Source organism: Triturus cristatus, chromosome 8 (assembly GCF_964204655.1).
Source record: "Triturus cristatus chromosome 8, aTriCri1.1, whole genome shotgun sequence".
NCBI lineage: Eukaryota > Metazoa > Chordata > Amphibia > Caudata > Salamandridae > Triturus > Triturus cristatus.
Window position 1 is genome coordinate 41765626 of NC_140591.1, and position 25981 is coordinate 41791606.

At 55.1% G+C, this 25981-nt stretch overlaps 4 protein-coding genes across 4 annotated transcripts; 3 read left to right on the top strand and 1 right to left on the bottom strand.

The window, feature by feature from the left end:
- The first annotated feature begins 1428 nt into the window (after window positions 1-1428).
- Window positions 1429-2079, top strand: LOC146799931 (histone H1.11R-like). Its single transcript, XM_085624021.1, has one exon. The coding sequence runs from the start codon at window positions 1429-1431 to the stop codon at window positions 2077-2079; it is 651 nt and encodes a 216-aa protein (XP_085480147.1).
- Window positions 2080-2825: 746 nt separating this feature from the next.
- On the top strand, window positions 2826-3236 carry LOC146799932 (histone H3-like). The gene has a single exon (XM_085624022.1). It carries the CDS (start codon window positions 2826-2828, stop codon window positions 3234-3236), a length of 411 nt encoding a protein of 136 aa, XP_085480148.1.
- Window positions 3237-11970: 8734 nt separating this feature from the next.
- LOC146799933 (histone H2B 1.2-like) lies at window positions 11971-12351 on the bottom strand. Its single transcript, XM_085624023.1, has one exon. It carries the CDS (start codon window positions 12349-12351, stop codon window positions 11971-11973), a length of 381 nt encoding a protein of 126 aa, XP_085480149.1.
- A 1476-nt stretch (window positions 12352-13827) lies between these two features.
- LOC146799934 (histone H4) lies at window positions 13828-14139 on the top strand. Its single transcript, XM_085623692.1, has one exon. The coding sequence runs from the start codon at window positions 13828-13830 to the stop codon at window positions 14137-14139; it is 312 nt and encodes a 103-aa protein (XP_085479818.1).
- Window positions 14140-25981: the final 11842 nt, after the last annotated feature.

A 25981-nucleotide genomic window follows, 5' to 3' on the forward strand; every position in this document is an offset into this window, starting at 1 on the left:
AAGTCGCACCTTCTACCCAGGGTTATGGAGCTCCGCGCAGGGTGAGATATCAGGGTTCAGCCCTGGCTGGAGGTGAGAAAAAAAAACACTTCACAGACTCAGGAAAGTGTATTTAACTCCTTCACAGTAACAGAACAAGGCCTGGCAGTCCTTGGGTGTGTTTCCAGCCTCCAGGCACCAGTCTTACTGATACTTGTGACATTTTGAGGTGTTATGCTTCAAGGGGATGAATTCACACCTTCTACCCAGGGTTATGGAGCTCCGCGCAGGGTAAGATTTCAGGTTTCACCCCTGGCTGCAGGGGTGAAAACAAAACACTTCACATACTCAGTAAAGTGTATTTCACTCCTTTACAGTTTCAGAAAAAGGCCTGCAAAGCCTTGGGCCTACTTCCAGCCTCCTGGCACCAGTTTTACTGATACTTGTGACATTTGCAGGTGTTAGGCTTCAAGGGGATGAAGTAGCACCTTCTACCCAGGGTTATGGAGCTCCGCGCAGGGTACGATTTCAGGGTTCACCCCTGGCTGGAGCTGTGAAAATAAAACACTTCACATACTCAGGAAAGTGTATTTAACTCCTTTACAGTATCAGAACAGGGCCTGAAAGGCATTGGGTGCGTTTCCAGCCTCCTGGCACCAGTTTTACTGATACTTTGTGACCTTTGGAGGAGATAAGCTTCAAGGGGATGAAGTCGCACCTTCTACCCAGGGTTATGGAGCTCCGCGCAGGGTGAGATTTCAGGGTTCACCCCTGGCTGGAGCTGTGACTATGTGGATTGTTTTGTTTTCCCACCTCCAGCCAGGGGTAAACCCTGAAATGAAGGGTGCAGGCGCGCGGGGAGGGCCCCCTGGCCCCCGGGACGGGGACTCCCTGTCATTGTTTCCACCCCACGCTCGGCCGGCGGAGCCCTGTGTTACTTCGGCCCGTTGCAGAACGCGCTCCCCGCGGCCATCGCAGCCCCACTGTGACGCCACAGGGCCCGCTCCCTGCAGGAGCCCCCTCCCTCCCGCGGGCCGCCGCTCCCGGCCGCAGGAGGCGAGAGTGGACCGGGGAAAAGGGGCCCGGAGCCCGGGATTTCAGGCATGGAGGCGTCCGCCATCGGGGGAGCGCCGAGTCTCCCCGCGGATCACAAGCCAGGGGTGAGGGGTGCATCCGAAACGGGGGCAGGCCCGGGAGAGGGCCGAAGCTGGGCTCCTGGTCATGTATGCGTGGGAGCGCGTGTTTAACTGATTGTGTTTTAAAACGTGGATAATCGGAAGGTAGGAAACACAAAAGTCAGCTCGCAGCAGAGAGCCGAGTGTTCCTCGCAGAGCCCTGTCTGCTCGCGACCAATCAGAGGCTGGCTCCTCCCTGTATATATTCACGGGGCTCGGGCCGAGAGGGACATTTCTGTTCTGTGACAGCGCCCGCGCCGAGACCTGATCGAACATGGCCGAAACCGCTCCAGCCGCCGCGGCGCCTCCCGCTGAGGTCGCCCCCAAGAAGAAGCAGCAGAAGAAGGCAGCGGGGGCCTCCAAGGCCAAGAAGCCTTCCGGCCCCAGCGTGTCCGATCTGATCTTGAAGGTGGTGACCGCCTCTGCCGAGAGGAAGGGGGTCTCCCTGGCGGCCATGAAAAAGGGGCTGATCGCCGTCGGCTACGATGCGGACAAGAACAAGGGCAGGGTTAAGGCCTCCCTGAAGAGCCTGGTCAGCAAGGGCGCCCTGGCCCAGCTGAAGGGCACAGGGGCCTCCGGATCTTTCAAGGTGAACAAGAAGCAGCTGGAGGGCAAGAAGGCGGCCAAGAAGGCGGCCGCCAAGACCAAGAAACCAGCGGCCAAGAAAGCTGCCCCTGCCGCCAAGAAGCCCAAAAAGGCTCCCGCGGGGGTCAAGAAGAGCCCGAAGAAGGTCAAGAAGCCAGCGGCCGCAAAGAGCCCCAAGAAGCCCAAGGCTGCCCCCGCCAAGAAGGCTGCCAAGAGCCCAGCGAAAGCCAAGGCGGCGAAGCCCAAAGTGGCCAAAAAAAGCCCTGCCAAGGTAGTCAAACCCAAGGCAGCCAAGCCCAAAGCAGCCAAGCCCAAGAAGGCAGCGCCCAAGAAGAAGTAAGGGCTTGCACCGAGACACTGCAAACACAACGGCTCTTTTAAGAGCCATCCACCCGGTCTAGAAGAGAGCTTGTTCGTCCCCACCCTTGCACCCCGCGTGCACACTTCTCTATAATAATAAACGGCACAGTAAATCCACAGCGCACCATTCCGCACACGAGTGCCGTGTGTGATCTTGGTCATATGAACGGCTCTTTTGGTGCTGCGTGGATTGAAATCTTTATAACAAAGATAGAAGGGGGTCTGGGAGTTAGTAGACCTCCGTTTATAATAAATATGAGATAACGGGTGTCTTGGTGCTTTCACTGTATCCGGGCAGACTCGAAATGGTGTCTGCACGATTGTGAACTTGAAATCGAGCGCAGAGCGCAGTTAATGGCGGCGTGTTCCAGGGTGACCAAGGGCGGTACACTTATGACATCCTGGGCTCCTCGCCCAGTTGACCGGGGCGAGTGGTTCGTGTGACTACAAATGAATGGGTGGACACGGAGACAACGGCTGATCGAAGCGCGGGCTTCGGCTACATCATCCAATCGGAGGGTGTCTTTTTCTCCTCAGCTCATTGGAGAGACAGGCTGCAGCCTCCGGTTGAGTAGCCAATCGTTGCACACCGCGGGCTATTTTCGAACGTGGGGCGGTCGCTTCAGCCAACCACAGCAGCCCTCCGTCTTCGAGTGCATAAATAGGGCTCTTGCCTGCTTGAACTCCATTCTTCCTCACTCGTCGCTGAGAGAGACCGCTCCCGCCATGGCCTGCACCAAGCAGACAGCCCACAAGTCCACCGGCGGCAAAGCGCCTCGCAAGCAGCTGGCCACCAAGGCTGCTCGCAAGAGCGCGCCTGCCACAGGTGGAGTCAAGAAGCCTCACCGCTACCGACCCGGCACCGTGGCTCTCCGCGAGATCCGCCGCTACCAGAAGTCCACCGAGCTCCTAATCCGCAAGCTGCCCTTCCAGCGCTTGGTGAGGGAGATCGCCCAGGACTTCAAGACCGACCTGCGCTTCCAGAGCTCCGCCGTCATGGCCCTGCAAGAGGCCAGCGAGGCCTACCTGGTCGGGCTCTTCGAGGACACCAACCTGTGCGCCATCCACGCCAAGAGGGTGACCATCATGCCCAAGGACATCCAGCTGGCCCGTCGTATCCGAGGCGAGAGGGCCTAAGGAGACACACCGACCCGAACAACCACCACAACGGCTCTTTTAAGGGCCACTACCCTGTCACTTACGAGCTTCTCTTATCTGCCATGGCATGTTCTTCAAGTTAGGGTGGGTGGGCGGGGTGGGTTGGCGGGCGGGCTGGCTGAGAGTACCACGAGTACTGGGTAACTTCTACCGGCACTGGGAAACCAGAGCACCAGTTCACAGTGCACAACCACCTCTTCAATGTGTCTTTCGTTTAATAAAGAGCTTTGTTTGGGTAGAGGGTCGTGTTGGGATCCGCTGGTCACAAGCCAGCGCTGTGGGGCATCTGTGCTCCGGGTACATCGGGTTCATGTGTCTGATTTCGGGAGCGCTTGTCCCGGGGCGGACTATAGCCGTTGCCCTTGGTCTTAAAGTACAAACACAACGTGACACCCGCACACACTAAAACTGGTCGCCCAAAACATGGAAAACAATAAGCCCGTGGGGGCCTATTTAACGTCATTGCTACATTACAGTGCTTGTGTGACACTTGGTCCCTGTTGGACCCGGCCTCGTGGCGTGGTCCTTAACCCCCTGGATTGTGGCCGTTCCCCGCCCCGGCCGTCACAGGCCACCCGTCTGAACTGCACCAAGGCCCTTCACCCGGAGCTGCACGTGGTCGCATACTCCTCGTGGCTCCGCCATCTTGTTGGCATCCACGTCACACCGTGCACCAGCCGGCGCGACCCCGCTCAACCCGGCCTCGACCCCCAGCGAAGCCCCGACATCGAGGCACCACGAACTAGTCAGGGGGTGCCGCAGGAACCATTCATCACCCCCGGCGGAGGACAGTATCGATGGGACCCCTACCTGTCCTCCCCTCTCGAGGTGTGATCGCCCTGCAACTCCCAGGGGCCTGGCGCCTCTCCTGCTGGGCGTCTGGCCACCTCCACCCGGCCACTCCGCCCCCTCGGGCGCATAGGTCCGGACATCAAAGGGCTCCAGGCCTATATCTGGAGCGACCCCACCACAGCTCGGCAGTTGTATCCCGGAGTCGAGAGCCCTGCTGATTGAATCGCGGCTGACCCTATGGAGAAGAACTCTTGTCGGAACCATCACGAGCCCTGCTGACTGCGTCGCGGCTCCTTCTTGTGAACCCTTTCTGAACCACCTGGAACATCGGAGCCCTGCTGACGCTGTCGCGGCCCAACCTCGCTGAAACCTTCCTCGGAGCCCTGCTGACGACGTCGCGGCTCGAGCTGAGCAGAAACCATCTTGAGAGCCCTGCTGATTGAATCGCGGCTCTCCACGAACTGTACGCCAGAGCCTGCTGAAGCCGTCGCGGCTCGACCCCTCCGAGATCCGGAGGTCCTCCAGCTTGAGGATAAGAACTGGGCCCCAGGTACCCTCGTACCGCATTCCTGCCAAAGACTGTCCCGCTACCCCGACCCTTCCAAAGAGACACTGAGACTTTTGGTGGATCCCTCGATCCCTTCGTGTAAATATTGACCTCGTAACCTTTTTTATTGCTGATAAAGAATTGCTTGTCACAAGACAACCTCCTTGAGTCCTGTGTGGTGGTGTTACTGTGCTAGTACGTGATAGGAGAAGGATCTCTCAGGAGACTTCTCGGCAGCGCTCGGCTACTTCGTGCAGTGAGAGGGCCCCCCCTTGGTGGTCTCACCGACTCCTCGGGGTCCGCCTTCCAACATTTGGTGGCAGCGACGGGATCCGAGCCGAACGCAATACGTACCAGCCAGTACCCACTAGCTACCCATCCAAACGAACAGCATCATGAGCAGCCAGGAAAACAACGCGACAATGGAGTTCCAGCCCGAACGGCTGGAAGAATATACGCACAAAGAATTAAAACAGTTCTGCAAAGACAAAGGCATTGCAACCTCCAGCCTAGGTACCAAAGAGGAGATGCAGAAAGCTCTGAGGGCATGGTTGGAGGCCGGGGCAGGCCCCTCCCAGGAAGAAGGGCCCTTGCCCCTGACTGAGACCACAGCAACCGCACTGACTCCGGCAACCGGAGGAAGAAAGAGCCTAGAAACCGGCCTCTCCGAAGAAGAAATACGAGAGCGGGAAAAGGTCCGGAGCCACGAGCTAGAGCTCGCCCGACTGCGGCTGGACGGCGAACTCCAGCTGGCAGAAAAGAAACTGGCCCTAGAGCAGCTACGCCTTCAAGAAGAGATAGAGGAGAAGAGACGACACCGGGAGTTGGAGGAAAAGAAACTAACTCTTGAGCACGAGCGCAGTCTCAAGGAGCTCGAGATCAAGGCCAAGAACGGAGGGACCGACACCCCCGGTACTAGAGACACTCTACCGCCTTCCGAGGCCAAGGTACATATCCCGAAAGAGGTCGTCAAGGAGTATTACAAGAATGACGACATCCAACAATGGTTCAAGGCCTACGAGGTGGCCATGACCTCTCATCGGGTGCCCCGAAAAGACTGGGGCGCGGGCCTGTGGGGGCGGTTCCTGAGTGAAGGGCGGGACACGCTGCTCCAGCTACCGGAGGAGGTGATGACCTCCTACGATCACATGAAGGAGGCCCTGCTCACCCGCTACGGGCTAACAGCGGAAATGTACCGCCAGCGGTTCAGAGACTGCAAGAAAATCCCGGGTACCACATGGGTAGAATATGTGGACTTTTTCAGTCGGGCCCTAGAAGGGTGGATCAAAGGGAGCAAAGTAACCACCTACGGGCAGCTGGTCGACCTCATCGTGTGGGAACACCTTTCCAACAATTGCTTCGTGGAACTGAGACAGCACCTCCTCGACAGCAAAATGACCGACCCACGAAAACTTGCCGTCGAGGTCGATCGATGGGTCAACTCCCGGGTCCCCCGGAACTCAATGGGGGAGTACCAGAGGAACCCCAACGGACCCCCCCGCCAGCGCGGTGGGGGGGAGGGCCGAACAGGAACCGAGACCCTCCCGCCGGGGCCCCCAGGAGCCCCCCTCGAGGGCCACCGCAGCCACATCTCTCCCCGAGCCTAGCCCGAAGGGTGGGCCCGGCCCGACCCGGACCATGGCCCCCAGTGACCTGCTACGGCTGCCAACAAACCGGACACTTTGCCAGCGATCCGGCCTGCCCTCTGAACCGAAGAAACGGGGCCGGCGGGCCCCCGCCCCGGCAGCTGACAGCCGCCGCCTTGGGGGGAGGAGAAGAGGAAGAGGAGGCCCTCGACCGAGAGAACACTGAGTGGGAGCCGGCAGCCATGTCCCTGGTCTGCCTGGGTAGCCGAGAGATGGTACCCTGCACCCCCATCCCAACCAACACCCAGAAGTACCGGCAGCAGGTCACGGTCAATGGACAACGGGCCGAAGCCCTTCGTGACACAGGCGCCAGTATCACCGCTGTCCGCTGCCACCTGGTGACCCCTGAACAGATTCTACCGAATGTGCTGTGCCCCGTACGGACGGCCGACAACAGTGAAAGCCTATGCCAGATGGCCCTGGTCCCCTTCGAGTGGGGAGGGGTGACGGGCCTGCTGAAATTGACAGTGCGCGACGACGCCCCGGTCGACTGTCTCCTGGGGAACGACTTGGAAAGTTCCCCCTGGGCTCAAGTAGAGCGGCGAGAGCACCTCCGAATGTTGGGACTGGCTGATTGGGCCTGCGCCATCACCCGGTCCATGACCGCCCAGGCCCCCCGCTCATCCTCGACCTCCGGGACCGCCCAACCCGAGGGGCTCACACTAGGCCTGGGCGAAGCACTACGCTACGCTCGCGTAGTTTGCGAAGTTCGCGCTACTTCGCACTACGCGAACTGCACGTAGCACAGTGCGAACACGCGTAGCGTAGTGTTGCGTAGTGCTGCGGTCATTTTTTGCTTGCTCGCGACCGCGAGCAAGCAAAATGACATCCTGGCGAGACTTTTTCCTTGTTTGCGATCGCGAGCATGGAAAATAAACCTCCCGGCGAGATTCCCAACGCGAGAAGGTCAGGTTTCTCATTGCGAGGGGTCGCGTATGCTCGCGACCGCTCGCGATGAGAAACTACCAGTTCGCGTTGAGAAAGCTGCAGCTCGAGTAAAAATCTACTCGAGCAGCAGAAAACTACAGCTCGCACTGTGCAAGATGCCATTTTCAATGATTGCACAGTGCCGGTTGCTTGTCCGCACTGTGCAATCATTGAAAACAACATCTTGCACAGTGCGAACATGTTACTTCGCAGTTCGCGAAGTGCTACGCGTAGCTCGCGTAGTGCGAACTTCACTTTGCGTAGCTTCGCGAAGTGCTACTTCGCGAACTACGCCCACCCTTAGCTCACACCCCCTCCCACCAGCGGCGAGGAGGAGGCGGACACCGACCCTGGGCCCAGCGAATCCTCCCCCGAAGAGAGGGCTTCTCCGAGCGCCCTACCAGAGCTGACGCAATGGCAACACGAGGGGGGCCCCACCCGAGAACAGTTCCAGCAAGAGCAACAGTCCTGTCCTTCTCTCGAAGGGGTCCGACAACAAGCGACCGCGCAAGCCAACGGTGACCAGACCGGCACCCACTGGATCTACTGGGCCGAGGGCCTGTTGTACAGTGAACAGAAAGTAGCAGAACTCAGGGCCAGCCGCGTGTTGGTGGTCCCCCTCCGCTTCCGGGAGTTCCTTCTTAACCTGGCCCATGATGTGCCCCTCGCCGGACACTTGGGGCAAGACAAAACGTACAGTCGTCTGGTGACCCACTTCTACTGGCCCCGGATGCGGAGAGATGTGGACAACCACTGCCGGTCCTGCCAGACCTGCCAAGCCAGCGGAAAGACGGGGGGTCGGGTCAAGGCCCCCCTCCAGCCCTTTCCCGCCGTCAGCACCCCGTTCGAACGGGTCGGAATCGATATTGTGGGACCCCTGGACCCCCAAACCGCCCTGGGCCACCGCTTCATCCTGGTCCTCGTGGACCACGCCACCAGGTACCCGGAGGCGGTCCCGCTAAGAACTATAACGGCCCCTGTGGTAGGCCGGGCCTTGATGGGGATCTTCTCCCGAGTGGGATTCCCCAGCGAAGTGGTGAGCGACCGCGGCACGAACTTTATCTCCAGGTACATGCGGTCCCTGTGGCAACAGTGCGGGGTCACATACAAGTTCACGACCCCCTATCACCCTCAGGGGAACGGACTGGTTGAGCGGTTCAACCGAACATTAAAAGGGATGATCCAGGGCCTGGAAGAGCCCCTCAGGCGGAAATGGGATGTCCTGCTGCCCTGCCTCCTGTTTGCCTATCGGGAGGTCCCGCAGAAGTCCCTGGGGTTCAGCCCGTTTGAACTACTGTATGGACACCCGGTCCGTGGACCGCTCAGCCTGGTCAAGGAGGGCTGGGAGATGAAGCCCCGAGGCGCCCCTCCTGACGTCTACCGATACCTCCTGATCCTCCGAAACCAGACCCGCAAGTTCCGAGCCATGGCCGAAGCCAACCTCGAGGCCAGCCAGGAGGACATGAAGCGGTGGTACGATCGCAACACCTCTACTGTAGAATTCGAGCCAGGTCAGAAAGTGTGGGTCATGGCCCCGGTCGAGCCCGGCGCCCTCCAGGACAAGTGGACCGGGCCCTTCCAGGTGGTGGAGAAGAAGAGTCCCGTCACCTACCTGGTCGATCTGGAGTCCCCCCGGAACCCCCTCAGGGTCCTACATGCTAACAGGCTAAAACCCCACTTCGCCCGGACCGAACTGAGCCTGCTGCTGGCGACCGACGAGGGGTGCGAGGACGACTCCGAGCCCTTGCCCGACCTCTTGCAATCCGACATTCACGATGGATCGATCGAAGGGGTCCAACTCGCCTCGTCCCTGACCCCGGAACAGCGCAACGACTGCCAGCAACTACTGCGGGACTACGCAGCCCTCTTCTCTCTCACCCCGGGGGTGACCCACTGGTGCGTCCACGACGTCGACACCGGGGAGAGCCCCCCTATACGACACAGAGCCTACCGGGTGCCTGACCGAGTGCGGGCCTGCATCCAGGCCGAAGTAGCGAAGATGCTGGCCCTGGGGGTCATCGAGCCTTCCGACAGCCCGTGGGCCAGCCCTGTCGTCCTGGTGCCCAAGGCCGCAGCTCCTGGTCACCCCCCGGAGTTGCGATTCTGCGTGGACTACCGAGCCCTGAATACAGTAACCAAGACAGACGCACACCCGATACCCCGGGCCGACGAACTCATCGACCGCCTAGGGGCCGCTCGCTACTTGAGCACGCTGGACCTCACCGCCGGGTACTGGCAAATCCAGCTCACCCCCGGCGCCCAAGAAAGATCCGCCTTTTCGACTCCGGATGGGCATTACCACTTTCGGGTGATGCCCTTCGGAATGAAGAACGCCCCGGCCACCTTCCAAAGACTGGTGAACAAGGTTTTGGCCGGGCTTGAGGCCTTCAGCGCGGCCTACTTAGATGACATTGCCGTGTACAGCAACCACTGGGCCGAGCACCTCCTCCACCTGAAGGCCGTCCTGGCCGCCCTCCATTAGGCCGGGCTCACAATCAAGGCCAGCAAATGTCAAATCGGCCACGGATCCGTGACCTACCTGGGCCATCAAGTGGGGAGCGGGCGGGTGGCCCCCCTCCAAGCGAAGATAGATGCCATCCAGACCTGGGAACCCCCCACTACCCAGACCGCTGTCCGGGCCTTCCTGGGCCTCACCGAATAATACCGGCGGTTTATCCGGGACTATGGGAGCATTGTGGGCCCCCTCACAGAGTTAACGTCCAAAAAGCAGCCCAAGAAGGTACACTGGACACCCCGCTGCCAAACAGCCTTCGACACCCTAAAAACAGCCATGTGTACTGCTCCGGTGCTGCAGGCCCCGGACTACCAGAAGGAGTTCGTGGTACAGACGGACGCCTCCGAGTATGGGATCGGGGCCGTCCTATCCCAAGCCGACGAAAAGGAGCTCGACCGACCAGTGGCCTTCATCAGCCGACGACTACTGCCCCGAGAGCAACGCTGGAGCACGATTGAGCGCGAGGCCTTCGCTGTGGTGTGGGCCCTCAAGAAGCTCCGGCCCTACCTCTTTGGCGCCCACTTCCGGGTCCAGACCGACCACCGGCCCTTGCAATGGTTAATGCGAATGCGGGGCGAGAACCCCAAGCTGCTGCTGTGGTCCATCTCGCTACAAGGGATGGACTTTGACGTCGAACACCGGCCCGGCAATGACCACGCCAACGCCGACGGCCTGTCCCGCTTCTTCCGCCTTGACGAGGAGAATCCCCAAGGAGATGGGTGACTCTCCATGCCTTCGGCTGGGAGGGACGCCTGTTGGACCCGGCCTCGTGGCGTGGTCCTTAACCCCCTGGATTGTGGCCGTTCCCCGCCCCGGCCGTCACAGGCCACCCGTCTGAACTGCACCAAGGCCCTTCACCCGGAGCTGCACGTGGTCGCATACTCCTCGTGGCTCCGCCATCTTGTTGGCATCCACGTCACACCGTGCACCAGCCGGCGCGACCCCGCTCAACCCGGCCTCGACCCCCAGCGAAGCCCCGACATCGAGGCACCACGAACTAGTCAGGGGGTGCCGCAGGAACCATTCATCACCCCCGGCGGAGGACAGTATCGATGGGACCCCCACCTGTCCTCCCCTCTCGAGGTGTGATCGCCCTGCAACTCCCAGGGGCCTGGCGCCTCTCCTGCTGGGCGTCTGGCCACCTCCACCCGGCCACTCCGCCCCCTCGGGCGCATAGGTCCGGACATCAAAGGGCTCCAGGCCTATATCTGGAGCGACCCCACCACAGCTCGGCAGTTGTATCCCGGAGTCGAGAGCCCTGCTGATTGAATCGCGGCTGACCCTATGGAGAAGAACTCTTGTCGGAACCATCACGAGCCCTGCTGACTGCGTCGCGGCTCCTTCTTGTGAACCCTTTCTGAACCACCTGGAACATCGGAGCCCTGCTGACGCTGTCGCGGCCCAACCTCGCTGAAACCTTCCTCGGAGCCCTGCTGACGACGTCGCGGCTCGAGCTGAGCAGAAACCATCTTGAGAGCCCTGCTGATTGAATCGCGGCTCTCCACGAACTGTACGCCAGAGCCTGCTGAAGCCGTCGCGGCTCGACCCCTCCGAGATCCGGAGGTCCTCCAGCTTGAGGATAAGAACTGGGCCCCAGGTACCCTCGTACCGCATTCCTGCCAAAGACTGTCCCGCTACCCCGACCCTTCCAAAGAGACACTGAGACTTTTGGTGGATCCCTCGATCCCTTCGTGTAAATATTGACCTCGTAACCTTTTTTATTGCTGATAAAGAATTGCTTGTCACAAGACAACCTCCTTGAGTCCTGTGTGGTGGTGTTACTGTGCTAGTACGTGATAGGAGAAGGATCTCTCAGGAGACTTCTCGGTAGCGCTCGGCTACTTCGTGCAGTGAGAGGGCCCCCCCTTGGTGGTCTCACCGACTCCTCGGGGTCCGCCTTCCAACAGTCCCAAAGAGAGGGCTCATTCATATACACAGGTTTATTTAAACAGGCAAAACGGGTTGCCTGCTCCATCGTCCCTCGGTCTGCAGCAAGCCCCGTGAGAGGAGGTCTTGTGCGCTCAACATTCCCTTTTAAAACACGTATGTCTCCGGTCATATTAGAAGCACATTAGCTCTTAGGGGAGGACTTGGTGGCCCTTAACCCCTTGCATGCCCGCCCCTTTCCCCGCCCAATGCCGCGCTTTTTATTAGCGGGCGGAGTTCATGACGAGCTGGACTCGTCATGGGCACAGCGCCACCGCAGCCCATGACGAGTCCAGCTCGTCATGGGCACTGAAGGGGTTAAAAGAGCCGTTGTGTTTGTTGGGGATGCGCCTCGAAGCCTTACTTGGCGCTGGTGTACTTGGTGACGGCCTTGGTGCCCTCGGACACGGCGTGCTTGGCCAGCTCTCCGGGCAGCAGCAGACGCACTGCCGTCTGGATCTCCCGGGAGGTGATGGTGCGCCGCTGGTTGTAGTGGGCCAGGCGGGAAGCCTCCCCGGCGATGCGCTCGAAGATGTCGTTCACGAAGGAGTTCATGATGCCCATGGCCTTGGAGGAGATGCCGGTGTCCGGGTGCACCTGCTTCATCACTTTGTAAATGTAGATGGCATAGCTTTCCTTCCTGCTCCTCTTGCGCTTCTTCCCGTCCTTCTTGGGCGGCTTGGAGAGCGCTTTCTTGGAGCCCTTCTTGGGAGCCGGCGCGGACTTGGCTGGTTCAGGCATGATCGACAATCTGCACCGCTTCCTGTGGAGCCGAGAGAAATAAGGCAGGCGAGCCCGGCACTTGTATTTATAGGCTGGGCTGGGCGTGTAAAGTAGCTGCTTCTCTGCTCTCCCTCCTCATTGGCAAGCCCCCACCTCCTAGTGTACTGCGGTTCTGGGACTCTGATTGGTGAAACAGAAGCCCTCCTCCATCCAATGAGAAGTACTATCAGCGTCTAGCTGTCAACCAATCAGACGCACCCGAAGTCTTTATATCGCCGGAGTCCCGCAGAACAGCGTTATTAGTCTCTCTGTTGTGTGAGTGAGCCCCTGCAGCCATCGCCATGTCTGGACGCGGAAAGCAAGGAGGAAAGGCCCGCGCTAAGGCCAAGACACGCTCTTCCAGAGCCGGGCTCCAGTTCCCCGTGGGCCGTGTGCAAAGGCTGCTCCGGAAGGGAAGCTATGCCGAGAGGGTGGGCGCCGGTGCCCCAGTCTATCTGGCTGCAGTCCTGGAGTACCTGACCGCTGAGATCCTGGAGCTGGCCGGCAACGCGGCCCGGGACAACAAGAAGACCCGCATCATCCCCAGACACCTCCAGCTGGCCATCCGCAACGACGAGGAGCTGAACAAGCTGCTGGGCCGAGTCACCATCGCCCAGGGAGGAGTCCTGCCCAACATCCAGGCCGTGCTGCTGCCCAAGAAAACCGAGAGCCACAAGGCAGGGGGCAAAGCAAGCAAGTAAAGGCCCGCAGACCACCGTGGAAACACACCCTAAACACAAAGGCTCTTTTCAGGGCCAATCACAGACTCCATCAAAGAGCGTATCCGTGGCCAAGGTGTTACTCTGGCGGCTTCATAGTTGCGGCAGCGCCCGCACCGTCGCTACATAGGAGGGCATGCCCAATTCGTCGGACCTACACATAAATGTTGCCCCCGTCCCAAAACCTGGCTTGAGGCCGACAATAATAATGTTTTTGTTACAAAAAAAAAAATTATACATTTTTATAGGGGCAGTTGACAGACTTGCCAAAACCGGGCGTGACATGTGGACATTGTTACGGGCGGCCGCACACAGCGGGGTGGTGCCGGTGAGGCCGTTAATGTGTTGGCTCCATTAAAACATTTCAGAGCCTTCTGTTCATAGTGGGAGCGGGCACCGAGCGCCAGGGTTAGGCGGGCCGCGGTGACGAGTGGTGGCCGGGAAGGGAGGCGTGTGTGTGTGTGCTTGACTGTGATCTGTGCCCCGGCGGCAGCTGCTGAGCCCACGACAAAGAGGCGGCTGGGAGCGCGCTCTTTTTCAAACGGCAACGGCCGCTCCAGCCCCCCACCTCCGCTCCCTGCAGAGGGCGGTCCAGGGCCGGGCTCCCCCTCGGCTTCCGTTGAGTCACGTGGGCCGCTTGGAGCGCCCTAGCCGGTCCGCCACAGCTCCTCCATATAAGCAGCAGCCGCTGGCCGCGGCCTTCATTTCTGCTCAGTCACAGCACCGACAGGAGACCATGTCTGGACGCGGTAAAGGAGGGAAGGGGCTCGGCAAAGGCGGCGCCAAGAGGCACCGCAAGGTGCTCCGGGACAACATCCAGGGCATCACCAAGCCAGCCATTCGCCGCCTGGCGCGCCGTGGCGGGGTCAAGCGCATCTCCGGCCTCATCTACGAGGAGACCCGCGGGGTGTTGAAGGTTTTCCTGGAGAACGTGATCCGGGACGCCGTCACCTACACCGAGCACGCCAAGAGGAAGACCGTCACCGCCATGGATGTGGTCTACGCCCTGAAGCGTCAGGGTCGCACCCTCTACGGATTCGGCGGTTAAACACTCGGCTTTCCCACGGAAAAAAAACAAAACAATACCCAAAGGCTCTTTTAAGAGCCGACCACGATGTCATGGGAGAGCTGTGTCTATGCACTAGGGTTCCCGCAGGGCAGGCCAGGCTCCTTTCTAGGCCCACAGCCGGTTGGGTGGGTGAGGGGGACACCAGGGTAATTTCTCCGCAGCCGCCATGCAAGGCACTGTCCGGGAGCCAGGGCGTCCCGGCATGAGGGTCCAGGGGCGCGATCATCACTGTGCAGCCCACGGGGCCCGCTATCCTGAAGCCCTGGACTGGGGACATAAGGCGGGTATAGCCCGGCCTGGGGGGCCCATCATCCTGGGGCCCTGGACTGGGGACATAAGGCGGGTATAGCCCGGCCTGGGGGGCCCATCATCCTGGAGCCCTGGACTGGGGACCCACGGCGAGTTTGGCCCGGCCCAGGGCCGGTCATCTCCCTCGACTATTAGGCCCCCACTACGTGGGGGCTTACAGAACACGGACGAGGGACACAGATTAGAGTTTGCGGCGCCGGCCGCGCGGCCGGCCATCTGGTCGCCGAGTTGCGCGACCAGATGGCCCTCGGAGCTGCGCGACCAGATGGCCGGGCGGCGGACAGGCCGCGCTAACTCTAACTTTTGTCTCCCGCTCGGCCGCTGTAAGCCCCCACTTCGTGGGGGCTTAATAGTCGGTAAAATAGAGTTCCCATGCAGGCCCATGGGGCGTGGGATCCTCATTTTTTTTTTGTGACCGATTTCGGGACCCTCCGGGCCTCTAAGCACCTGTTTTAGTGCTTTTTTTTTTTTTGTAATTGTTTTGTTGACATTTTGGTTCAAGGGGACCATGGCACTACTTCTACCCGGGGCAATGGAGCTCCGCTTCGGGTAACATTTCAGGTTTTCCCCCTCAGCTGGAGATGGGCCCCCCCAAAAAAAAAGAAAAAATCGTAATCCTAATAAAATACATATATTTTTATTTTTTTTCACCCAAAAATGAAATAACGTCCTTCACAGTATCTGGTCCATTTTGTAGCCTCCAGTCACCCCTTTAACAATGTTTAATAAAAAATGAAAAAACAAAAAAATACTAAAATTTTCGGGCAAAGGGGACAAAGTCACTTTTTCTACACAGGGCTGTGGTGCTCCAATTGGGGTAATATTTCAGGATTTACCCCACGACTGGAGGTGGGAAAAATACTTCACTCAAAGGGTACATAGAGCCCTTTACATTATCAGATCCAAGACTTCAGTGTCTCGGGCCCATTTCTAGCCTCCAGGCGCTTGTTTTATTCTTTTTATGACATTTTGAAAATTACAGGTTTATGGGGACACAGTCGCTCGTTCTACCCAGGGCTATGGAGCTCCGCGCAGGGTAAGATTTCAAGTTTCGCCCCTGGCTGGAGATGTGAAAACGCAACACTTCACATACTCAGCAAAGTGTATTTAACCCCTTTACAGTATCAGAACAAGGCCTGCAAGGCCTTGGGCCTACCTCCAGCCTCCAGGCACCAATTTTACTGATACTTGTGACATTTGCAGGTGTTAGGCTTCAAGGGGATGAAGTCGCTCCTTCTACCCAGGGTTATGGCGCTCCGCGCAGGGTGAGATTTCAGGGTTCACCCCTGGATGGAGGTGTGATAATAAAACACTTCACATACTCAGGAAAGTGTATTTAACTCCTTTACAGTATCAGAATAAGGCCTGCAAGGCCTTGGGTGTGTTTCCAGCCTCCAGGCACCAGTTTTACTGATACTTGTGACATTTTGAGGTGTTATGCTTCAAGGGGATGAATTCACACCTTCTACCCAGGGTTATGGAGCTCTGCACAGGGTGAGATTGCAGGGTTCACCCCTGGCTGGAGGTGTGAAATCAAAACACTTCACAGACTCAGTAAAGTGTAATTAACTCCTTCACAGTGTCAGAACAAGGCCTGCAACGCCTTGGGTGTGTTTCCAGCCTCCAGGCACCAGTTTTACTGATTCTTGTGACATTTGCAGGTGTTAGGCTTCAAGGGGATGAAGTCGCACCTTCTACCCAGGGTTATGGTGCTCCGCGCAGGGTATGATTTCAGGTTTCACCCCTGGCTGCAGGGGTGAAATCAAAACACTTTACAGACTCAGTAAAGTGTATTTAACTCCTTCACAGTATCAGAACAAGGCCTGCAAGGCCTTGGGTGTGTTTCCAGGGTCCAGGCACCAGTTTTACTGATACTTGTGACATTTGCAGGTGTTAGGCTTCAAGGGGATGCAGTCGCACCTTCTACCCAGGGTTATGGAGCTCCGCGCAGGGTGAGATATCAGCGTTCACCCCTGGCTGGAGGTGTGAAAATAAAACACGTCACATACTCAGGAAAGTGTATTTAACTCCTTTACAGTATCAGAATAGGGCCTGAAAGGCCTTGGGTGTGTTTCCAGCCTCCTGGCACCAGTTTTACTGATACATGTGACATTTGCAGGTGTTAGGCTTCAAGGGTATGAAGTAGCACCTTCTACCCAGGGTTATGGAGCTCCGCGCAGGATGAGATTTCAGGGTTCACCCCTGGATTGAGGTGTGAAAACATAACACTTTACATACTCAGGAAAGTGTATTCAACTCCTTTACAGTATCAGAACAACTCCTGACAGGCCTTGGGCCTACTTCCAGCCTCCAGGCACCAATTTTACTCATACTTGTGACATTTGGAGTTGATAGGCTTCAAGGGGATGAAGTCGCACCTTCTACCCAGGGTTATGGAGCTCCGCGCAGGGTAAGATTTCAGGTTTCACCCCTGGCTGGAGGTGTGAAAACAAAACACTTCACATAATCAGTAAAGTGTATTTAACCCCTGTACAGTATCAGAACAAGGCCTGCAAAGCCTTGGGCCTACTTCCAGCCTCATGGCACCAGTTTTACTGATACTTGTGACATTTGCAGGTGTTAGGCTTCAAGGGGATGAAGTCGTACCTTCTACCCAGGGTTATGGAGCTCTGCGCAGGGTGAGATTGCAGGGTTCACCCCTGGCTGGAGATGTGAAATCAAAACACTTCACAGACTCAGTAAAGTGTATTTTACTCCTTCACAGTGTCAGAACAAGGCCTGCAAGGGCTTGGGCCTACTTCCAGCCTCCTAGCACCAGTTTTACTGATTCTTGTGACACTTGGATGTGTTAAGCTTCAAGGGGGTGAAGTCGCACCTTCTACCCAGGGTTATGGAGCTCGGCGCAGGGTGAGATTTCAGGGTTCACCCCTGGCTGCAGGGGTGAAAACCAAACACTTCACATACTCAGTAAAGTATATTTCATTCCTTTACAGTATCAGAAAAAGGCCTGAAAGCCCTTGGGCCTACTTCCAGCCTCCTTGCACCAGTTTAACTGATACTTGTGACATTTGCAGGTGTTAGGCTTCAAGGGGGTGAAGTCGCACCTTCTACCAAGGGTTATGGAGCTCCGCCCAGGGTATGATTTCAGGTTTCACCCCTGGCTGCAGGGGTGAAATCAAAACACTTCACATACTCAGGAAAGTGTATTTAACTCCTTTACAGTATCAGAATAGGGCCTGAAAGGTGCAGGTGTTAGGCTTCAAGGGGATGAAGTCGTACCTTCTACCCAGGGTTATGGAGCTCTGCGCAGGGTGAGATTGCAGGGTTCACCCCTGGCTGGAGATGTGAAATCAAAACACTTCACAGACTCAGTAAAGTGTATTTTACTCCTTCACAGTGTCAGAACAAGGCCTGCAAGGGCTTGGGCCTACCCCTGGCTGGAGATGTGAAATCAAAACACTTCACAGACTCAGTAAAGTGTATTTTACTCCTTCACAGTGTCAGAACAAGGCCTGCAAGGGCTTGGGCCTCCTTTACAGTATCAGAATAGGGCCTGAAAGGCCTTGGGTGTGTTTCCAGCCTCCTGGCACCAGTTTTACTGATACTTGTGACATTTGCAGGTGTTAGGCTTCAAGGGGGTGAAGTCGCACCTTCTACCCAGGGTTATGGAGCTCCGCGCAGGGTGAGATATCAGGGTTCACCCCTGGCTGGAGGTGTGAAAATAAAACACTTCACATACTCCGGAAAGTGTATTTAACTCCTTTACACTATCAGAATAGGGCCTGAAAGGTCTTGGGTGTGTTTCCAGCCTCCTGGCACCAGTTTTACTGATTCTTGTGACACTTGGATGTGTTAAGCTTCAAGGGGGTGAAGTCGTACCTTCTACCCAGGGTTATGGAGCTCGGCACAGGGTGAGATTTCAGGGTTCACCCCTGGCTGGAGGTGTGAAAATAAAACACTTGACATACTCAGTAAAGTGTATTTAACCCCTTTACAGTATCAGAACAAGGCTTGCAACGCCTTGGGTGTGTTTCCAGCCTCCAGGCACCAGATTTACTGATACTTTGTGACATTTGGAGGTTTACAGCTTCAAGGGAACAAAGTCAAACCTTCTACCCAGGGTTATTGAGCTCCGCGCAGGGTGAGATTTCAGGGTTCACCCTGGCTTGAGGTGTGAAAACATAACACTTTACAAACTCAGGAAAGTGTATTTAACTCCTTTACAGTATCAGAACAACTCCTGACAGGCCTTGGGCCTACTCCCAGCCTCCAGGCACCAATTTTACTCATACTTGTGACATTTGGAGGTGATAGGCTTCAAGGGGATGAAGGCGCACCTTCTACCCAGGGTTATGGAGCTCCGCGCAGGGTAAGATTTCAGGTTTCACCCCTGGCTGCAAGGGTGAAAACAAAACACTTCACAGACTCAGTAAAGTGTATTTAACTCCTTTACAGTATCAGAATAGGGCCTGAAAGCCCTTGGGCCTACTTCCAGCCTCCTGGCACCAGTTTTACTGATACTTGTGACATTTGCAGGTGTTAGGCTTCAAGGGGATGAAGTCGCACCTTCTACCCAGGGTTATGGAGCTCCGCGCAGGGTACGATTTCAGGGTTCACCCCTGGCTGGAGCTGTGAAAATAAAACACTTCACATACTCAGGAATGTGTATTTAACTCCTTTACAGTATCAGAACAGGGCCTGAAAGGCATTGGGTGCGTTTCCAGCCTCCTGGCACCAGTTTTACTGATACTTGTGACATTTGCAGGTGTTAAGTTTCAAGGGGAGGAAGTCGCACCTTCTACCCAGGGTTATGGAGCTCCGCGCAGGGTAAGATTTCAGGTTTCACCCCTGGCTGCAGGGGTGAAAACCAAACACTTCACATACTCAGTAAAGTGTAATTCATTCCTTTACAGTATCAGAAAAAGGCCTGAATGCCCTTGGGCCTACTTCCAGCCTCCTGGCACCAGTTTTACTGATACTTGTGACATTTGCAGGTGTTAGGCTTCAAGGGGGTGAAGTCGCACCTTCTACCCAGGGTTATGGAGCCCCGCCCAGGGTATGATTTCAGGTTTCACCCCTGGCTGCAGGGGTGAAATCAAAACACTTCACATACTCAGGAAAGTGTATTTAACTCCTTTACAGTATCAGAATAGGGCCTGAAAGGCCTTGGGTGTGTTTCCAGCCTCCTGGCACCAGTTTTACTGATACTTGTGACATTTGCAGGTGTTAGGCTTCAAGGGGGTGAAGTCGCACCTTCTACCCAGGGTTATGGAGCTCCGCGCAGGGTGAGATATCAGGGTTCACCCCTGGCTGGAGGTGTGAAAATAAAACACTTCACATACTCCGGAAAGTGTATTTAACTCCTTTGCAGTATCAGAACAACTCCTGACAGGCCTTGGACCTACTCCCAGCCTCCAGGCACCAATTTTACTCATACTTGTGACATTTGGAGGTGATAGGCATCAAGGGGATGAAGGCGCACCTTCTACCCAGGGTTATGGAGCTCCGCGCAGGGTAAGATTTCTGCTTTCACCCCTGTTTGCAGGGGTGAAAACAAAACACTTCACATACTCAGTAAAGTGTATTTAACCCCTGTACAGAATCAGAACAAGGCCTGCAAGGCCTTGGGCCTACTTCCAGCCTCCTGGCACCAGTTTTACTGATACTTGTGACATTTGCAGGTGTTAGGCTTCAAGGGGATGAAGTCGCACCTTCTACCCAGGGTTATGGAGCTCCGCGCAGGGTACGATTTCAGGGTTCACCCCTGGCTGGAGGTGTGAAAACATAACACTTTACATACTCAGGAAAGTGTATTTAACTTCTTTACAGTATCAGAACAACTCCTGACAGGCCTTGGGCCTACTCCCAGCCTCCAGGCACCAATTTTACTCATACTTGTGACATTTGGAGGTGATAGGCTTCAAGGGGATGAAGGCGCACCTTCTACCCAGGGTTATTTAGCTCCGCGCAGGGTACGATTTCAGGGTTCACCCCTGGCTGGAGCTGTGAAAATAAAACACTTCACATACTCACGAAAGTGTATTTAACTCCTTTACAGTATCAGAACAGGGCCTGAAAGGCATTGGGTGCGTTTCCAGCCTCCTGGCACCAGTTTTACTGATACTTGTGACATTTGCAGGTGTTAAGTTTCAAGGGGAGGAAGTCGCACCTTCTACCCAGGGTTATGGAGCTCCGGGCAGGGTAGGATTTCAGGTTTCACCCCTGGCTGCAGGGGTGAAAGCCAAACACTTCACATACTCAGTAAAGTGTATTTCATTCCTTTACAGTATCAGAAAAAGGCCTGAAAGCCCTTGGGCCTACTTCCAGCCTCCTGGCACCAGTTTTACTGATACTTGTGACATTTGCAGGTGTTAGGCTTCAAGGGGGTGAAGTCGCACCTTCTACCCAAGGTTATGGAGCTCCTCACAGGGTATGATTTCAGGTTTCACCAATGGCTGCAGGGGTGAAATCAAAACACTTCAAATACTCAGGAAAGTGTATTTAACTCCTTTACAGTATCAGAATAGGGCCTGAAAGGCCTTGGGTGTGTTTCCAGCCTCCTGGTACCAGTTTTACTGATACTTGTGACATTTGCAGGTGTTAGGCTTCAAGGGGGTGAAGTAGCACCTTCTACCCAGGGTTATGGAGCTCCGCGCAGGGTGAGATATCAGGGTTCACCCCTGGCTGGAGGTGTGAAAATAAAACACTTCACATACTCAGGAAAGTGTATTTAACTCCTTTACAGTATCAGAATAGGGCCCGAAAGGCCTTGGGTGTGTTTCCAGCCTCCTGGCACCAGTTTTACTGATACTTGTGACATTTGCAGGTGTTACGCTTCAAGGGGATGAAGTCGCACCTTCTACCCAGGGTTATGGAGCTCCGCGCAGGGTAAGATTTCAGGTTTCACCCCTGGCTGCAGGGGCGAAAACAAAACACTTCACATATTCAGTAAAGTGTATTTCGTTCCCTCACAGTATCAGAAAAAGGCCTGCAAGGCCTTGGGCCTACTTCCAGCCTCCTGGCACCAGTTTTACTGATACTTGTGACATTTGCAGGTGTTAAGCTTCAAGGGAACAAAGTCAAACCTTCTACCCGGGGTTATGGAGCTCTGCGCAGGGTGAGATTGCAGGGTTCACCCCTGGCTGGAGGTGTGAAATCAAAATACTTCACAGACTCAGTAAAGTGAATTTAACTCCTTCACAGTGTCAGAACAGGGCCTGCAAGGCCTTGGGTGTGTTTCCAGCCTCCAGGCACCAGTTTTACTGATATTGTGATACATTTTAAGGTGTGAAGCTTCAAGGGGATGAAGTCGCACCTTCTACCCAGGGTTATGGAGCTCTGCGCAGGGTGGGATTGCAGGGTTCACCCCTGGCTGGAGGTGTGAAATCAAAATACTTCACAGACTCAGTAAAGTGTATTTCACTCCTTTACAGTATCAGAAAAAGGCCTGCAAAGCCTTGGGCCTACTTCCAGCCTCCTGGCACCAGTTTTACTGATACTTGTGACATTTGCCGGTGTTAGGCTTCAAGGGGATGAAGTCGCACCTTCTACCCAGGGTTATGGAGCTCTGCGCAGGGTGGGATTGCAGGGTTCACCCCTGGCTGGAGGTGTGAAATCAAAATACTTCACAGACTCAGTAAAGTGTATTTCACTCCTTTACAGTATCAGAAAAAGGCCTGCAAAGCCTTGGGCCTACTTCCAGCCTCCTGGCACCAGTTTTACTGATACTTGTGACATTTGCCGGTGTTAGGCTTCAAGGGGATGAAGTTACACCTTCTACCCAGGGTTATGGACCTTCGCGCAGGGTGAGATTTCAGGGTTCACCCGTGGCTTGAGGTGTGAAAACATAACACTTTACATACTCAGGAAAGTGTATTTAACTCCTTTACAGTATCAGAACAACTCCTGACAGGCCTTGGGCCTACTCCCAGCCTCCAGGCACCAATTTTACTCATACTTGTGACATTTGGAGGTGATAGGCTTCAAGGGGATGAAGGCGCACCTTCTACCCAGGGTTATTTAGCTCCGCGCAGGGTACGATTTCAGGGTTCACCCCTGGCTGGAGCTGTGAAAATAAAACACTTCACATACTCACGAAAGTGTATTTAACTCCTTTACAGTATCAGAACAGGGCCTGAAAGGCATTGGGTGCGTTTCCAGCCTCCTGGCACCAGTTTTACTGATACTTGTGACATTTGCAGGTGTTAAGTTTCAAGGGGAGGAAGTCGCACCTTCTACCCAGGGTTATGGAGCTCCGGGCAGGGTAGGATTTCAGGTTTCACCCCTGGCTGCAGGGGTGAAAGCCAAACACTTCACATACTCAGTAAAGTGTATTTCATTCCTTTACAGTATCAGAAAAAGGCCTGAAAGCCCTTGGGCCTACTTCCAGCCTCCTGGCACCAGTTTTACTGATACTTGTGACATTTGCAGGTGTTAGGCTTCAAGGGGGTGAAGTCGCACCTTCTACCCAAGGTTATGGAGCTCCTCACAGGGTATGATTTCAGGTTTCACCAATGGCTGCAGGGGTGAAATCAAAACACTTCAAATACTCAGGAAAGTGTATTTAACTCCTTTACAGTATCAGAATAGGGCCTGAAAGGCCTTGGGTGTGTTTCCAGCCTCCTGGTACCAGTTTTACTGATACTTGTGACATTTGCAGGTGTTAGGCTTCAAGGGGGTGAAGTAGCACCTTCTACCCAGGGTTATGGAGCTCCGCGCAGGGTGAGATATCAGGGTTCACCCCTGGCTGGAGGTGTGAAAATAAAACACTTCACATACTCAGGAAAGTGTATTTAACTCCTTTACAGTATCAGAATAGGGCCCGAAAGGCCTTGGGTGTGTTTCCAGCCTCCTGGCACCAGTTTTACTGATACTTGTGACATTTGCAGGTGTTACGCTTCAAGGGGATGAAGTCGCACCTTCTACCCAGGGTTATGGAGCTCCGCGCAGGGTAAGATTTCAGGTTTCACCCCTGGCTGCAGGGGCGAAAACAAAACACTTCACATATTCAGTAAAGTGTATTTCATTCCCTCACAGTATCAGAAAAAGGCCTGCAAGGCCTTGGGCCTACTTCCAGCCTCCTGGCACCAGTTTTACTGATACTTGTGACATTTGCAGGTGTTAAGCTTCAAGGGAACAAAGTCAAACCTTCTACCCGGGGTTATGGAGCTCTGCGCAGGGTGAGATTGCAGGGTTCACCCCTGGCTGGAGGTGTGAAATCAAAATACTTCACAGACTCAGTAAAGTGTATTTAACTCCTTCACAGTGTCAGAACAGGGCCTGCAAGGCCTTGGGTGTGTTTCCAGCCTCCAGGCACCAGTTTTACTGATATTGTGATACATTTTAAGGTGTGAAGCTTCAAGGGGATGAAGTCGCACCTTCTACCCAGGGTTATGGAGCTCTGCGCAGGGTGGGATTGCAGGGTTCACCCCTGGCTGGAGGTGTGAAATCAAAATACTTCACAGACTCAGTAAAGTGTATTTCACTCCTTTACAGTATCAGAAAAAGGCCTGCAAAGCCTTGGGCCTACTTCCAGCCTCCTGGCACCAGTTTTACTGATACTTGTGACATTTGCCGGTGTTAGGCTTCAAGGGGATGAAGTCGCACCTTCTACCCAGGGTTATGGAGCTCTGCGCAGGGTGGGATTGCAGGGTTCACCCCTGGCTGGAGGTGTGAAATCAAAATACTTCACAGACTCAGTAAAGTGTATTTCACTCCTTTACAGTATCAGAAAAAGGCCTGCAAAGCCTTGGGCCTACTTCCAGCCTCCTGGCACCAGTTTTACTGATACTTGTGACATTTGCCGGTGTTAGGCTTCAAGGGGATGAAGTTACACCTTCTACCCAGGGTTATGGACCTTCGCGCAGGGTGAGATTTCAGGGTTCACCCGTGGCTTGAGGTGTGAAAACATAACACTTTACATACTCAGGAAAGTGTATTTAACTCCTTTACAGTATCAGAACAACTCCTGACAGGCCTTGGGCCTACTCCCAGCCTCCAGGCACCAATTTTACTCATACTTGTGACATTTGGAGGTGATAGGCTTCAAGGGGATGAAGGCGCACCTTCTACCCAGGGTTATGGAGCTCCGCGCAGGGTACGATTTCAGGGTTCACCCCTGGCTGGAGCTGTGAAAATAAAACACTTCACATACTCACGAAAGTGTATTTAACTCCTTTACAGTATCAGAACAGGGCCTGAAAGGCATTGGGTGCGTTTCCAGCCTCCAGGCACCAGTTTTACTGATGCTTGTGACATATGCAGGTGTTAGGCTTCAAGGGGATGAAGTCGCACCTTCTACCCAGGTTTATGGAGCTCCGCGCAGGGTGAGAATATCAGGGTTCACCCCTGGCTGTTTGTGTGTAAACAAAACACTTCACATACTCAGTAAAGAGTATTTATCTCCTTCACAGTAACTGAACAAGGCCTGCAAGGCCTTGGGCCTAATTCCAGCCTCCAGACACCAGTTTTAATGATCCTTGTGACATTTGCAGGTGTTAGGCTTCAAGGGGAGGAAGTCGCACCTTCTACCCAGGGTCATGGAGCTCCGCGCAGGGTTAGATTTCAGGGTTCACCCCTGGCTGGAGGTGTGAAAATAAAACACTTGACATACTCAGTAAAGTGTATTTAACCCCTTTACAGTATCAGAACAAGGCCTGCAACGCCTTGGGTGTGTTTCCAGCCTCCAGGCACCAGTTTTACTGATACTTTGTGACATTTGGAGGTTTACAGCTTCAAGGGAACAAAGTCAAACCTTCTACCCAGGGTTATTGAGCTGCGCGCAGGGTGAGATTTCAGGTTTCACCCCTGGCTGCAAGGGTGAAAACAAAACACTTCACAGACTCAGTAAAGTGTATTTAACCCCTGTACAGTATCAGAACAAGGCCTGCAAGGCCTTGGGCCTACTTCCAGCCTCCTGGCACCAGTTTTACTGATACTTGTGACATTTGCAGGTGTTAGGCTTCAAGGGGATGAAGTCGCACCTTCTACCCAGGGTTATGGAGCTCCGCGCAGGGTACGATTTCAGGGTTCACCCCTGGCTGGAGCTGTGAAAATAAAACACTTCACATACTCAGGAATGTGTATTTAACTCCTTTACAGTATCAGAACAGGGCCTGAAAGGCATTGGGTGCGTTTCCAGCCTCCTGGCACCAGTTTTACTGATACTTGTGACATTTGCAGGTGTTAAGTTTCAAGGGGAGGAAGTCGCACCTTCTACCCAGGGTTATGGAGCTCCGCGCAGGGTAAGATTTCAGGTTTCACCCCTGGCTGCAGGGGTGAAAACCAAACACTTCACATACTCAGTAAAGTGTAATTCATTCCTTTACAGTATCAGAAAAAGGCCTGAAAGCCCTTGGGCCTACTTCCAGCCTCCTGGCACCAGTTTTACTGATACTTGTGACATTTGCAGGTGTTAGGCTTCAAGGGGGTGAAGTCGCACCTTCTACCCAGGGTTATGGAGCTCCGCCCAGGGTATGATTTCAGGTTTCACCCCTGGCTGCAGGGGTGAAATCAAAACACTTCACATACTCAGGAAAGTGTATTTAACTCC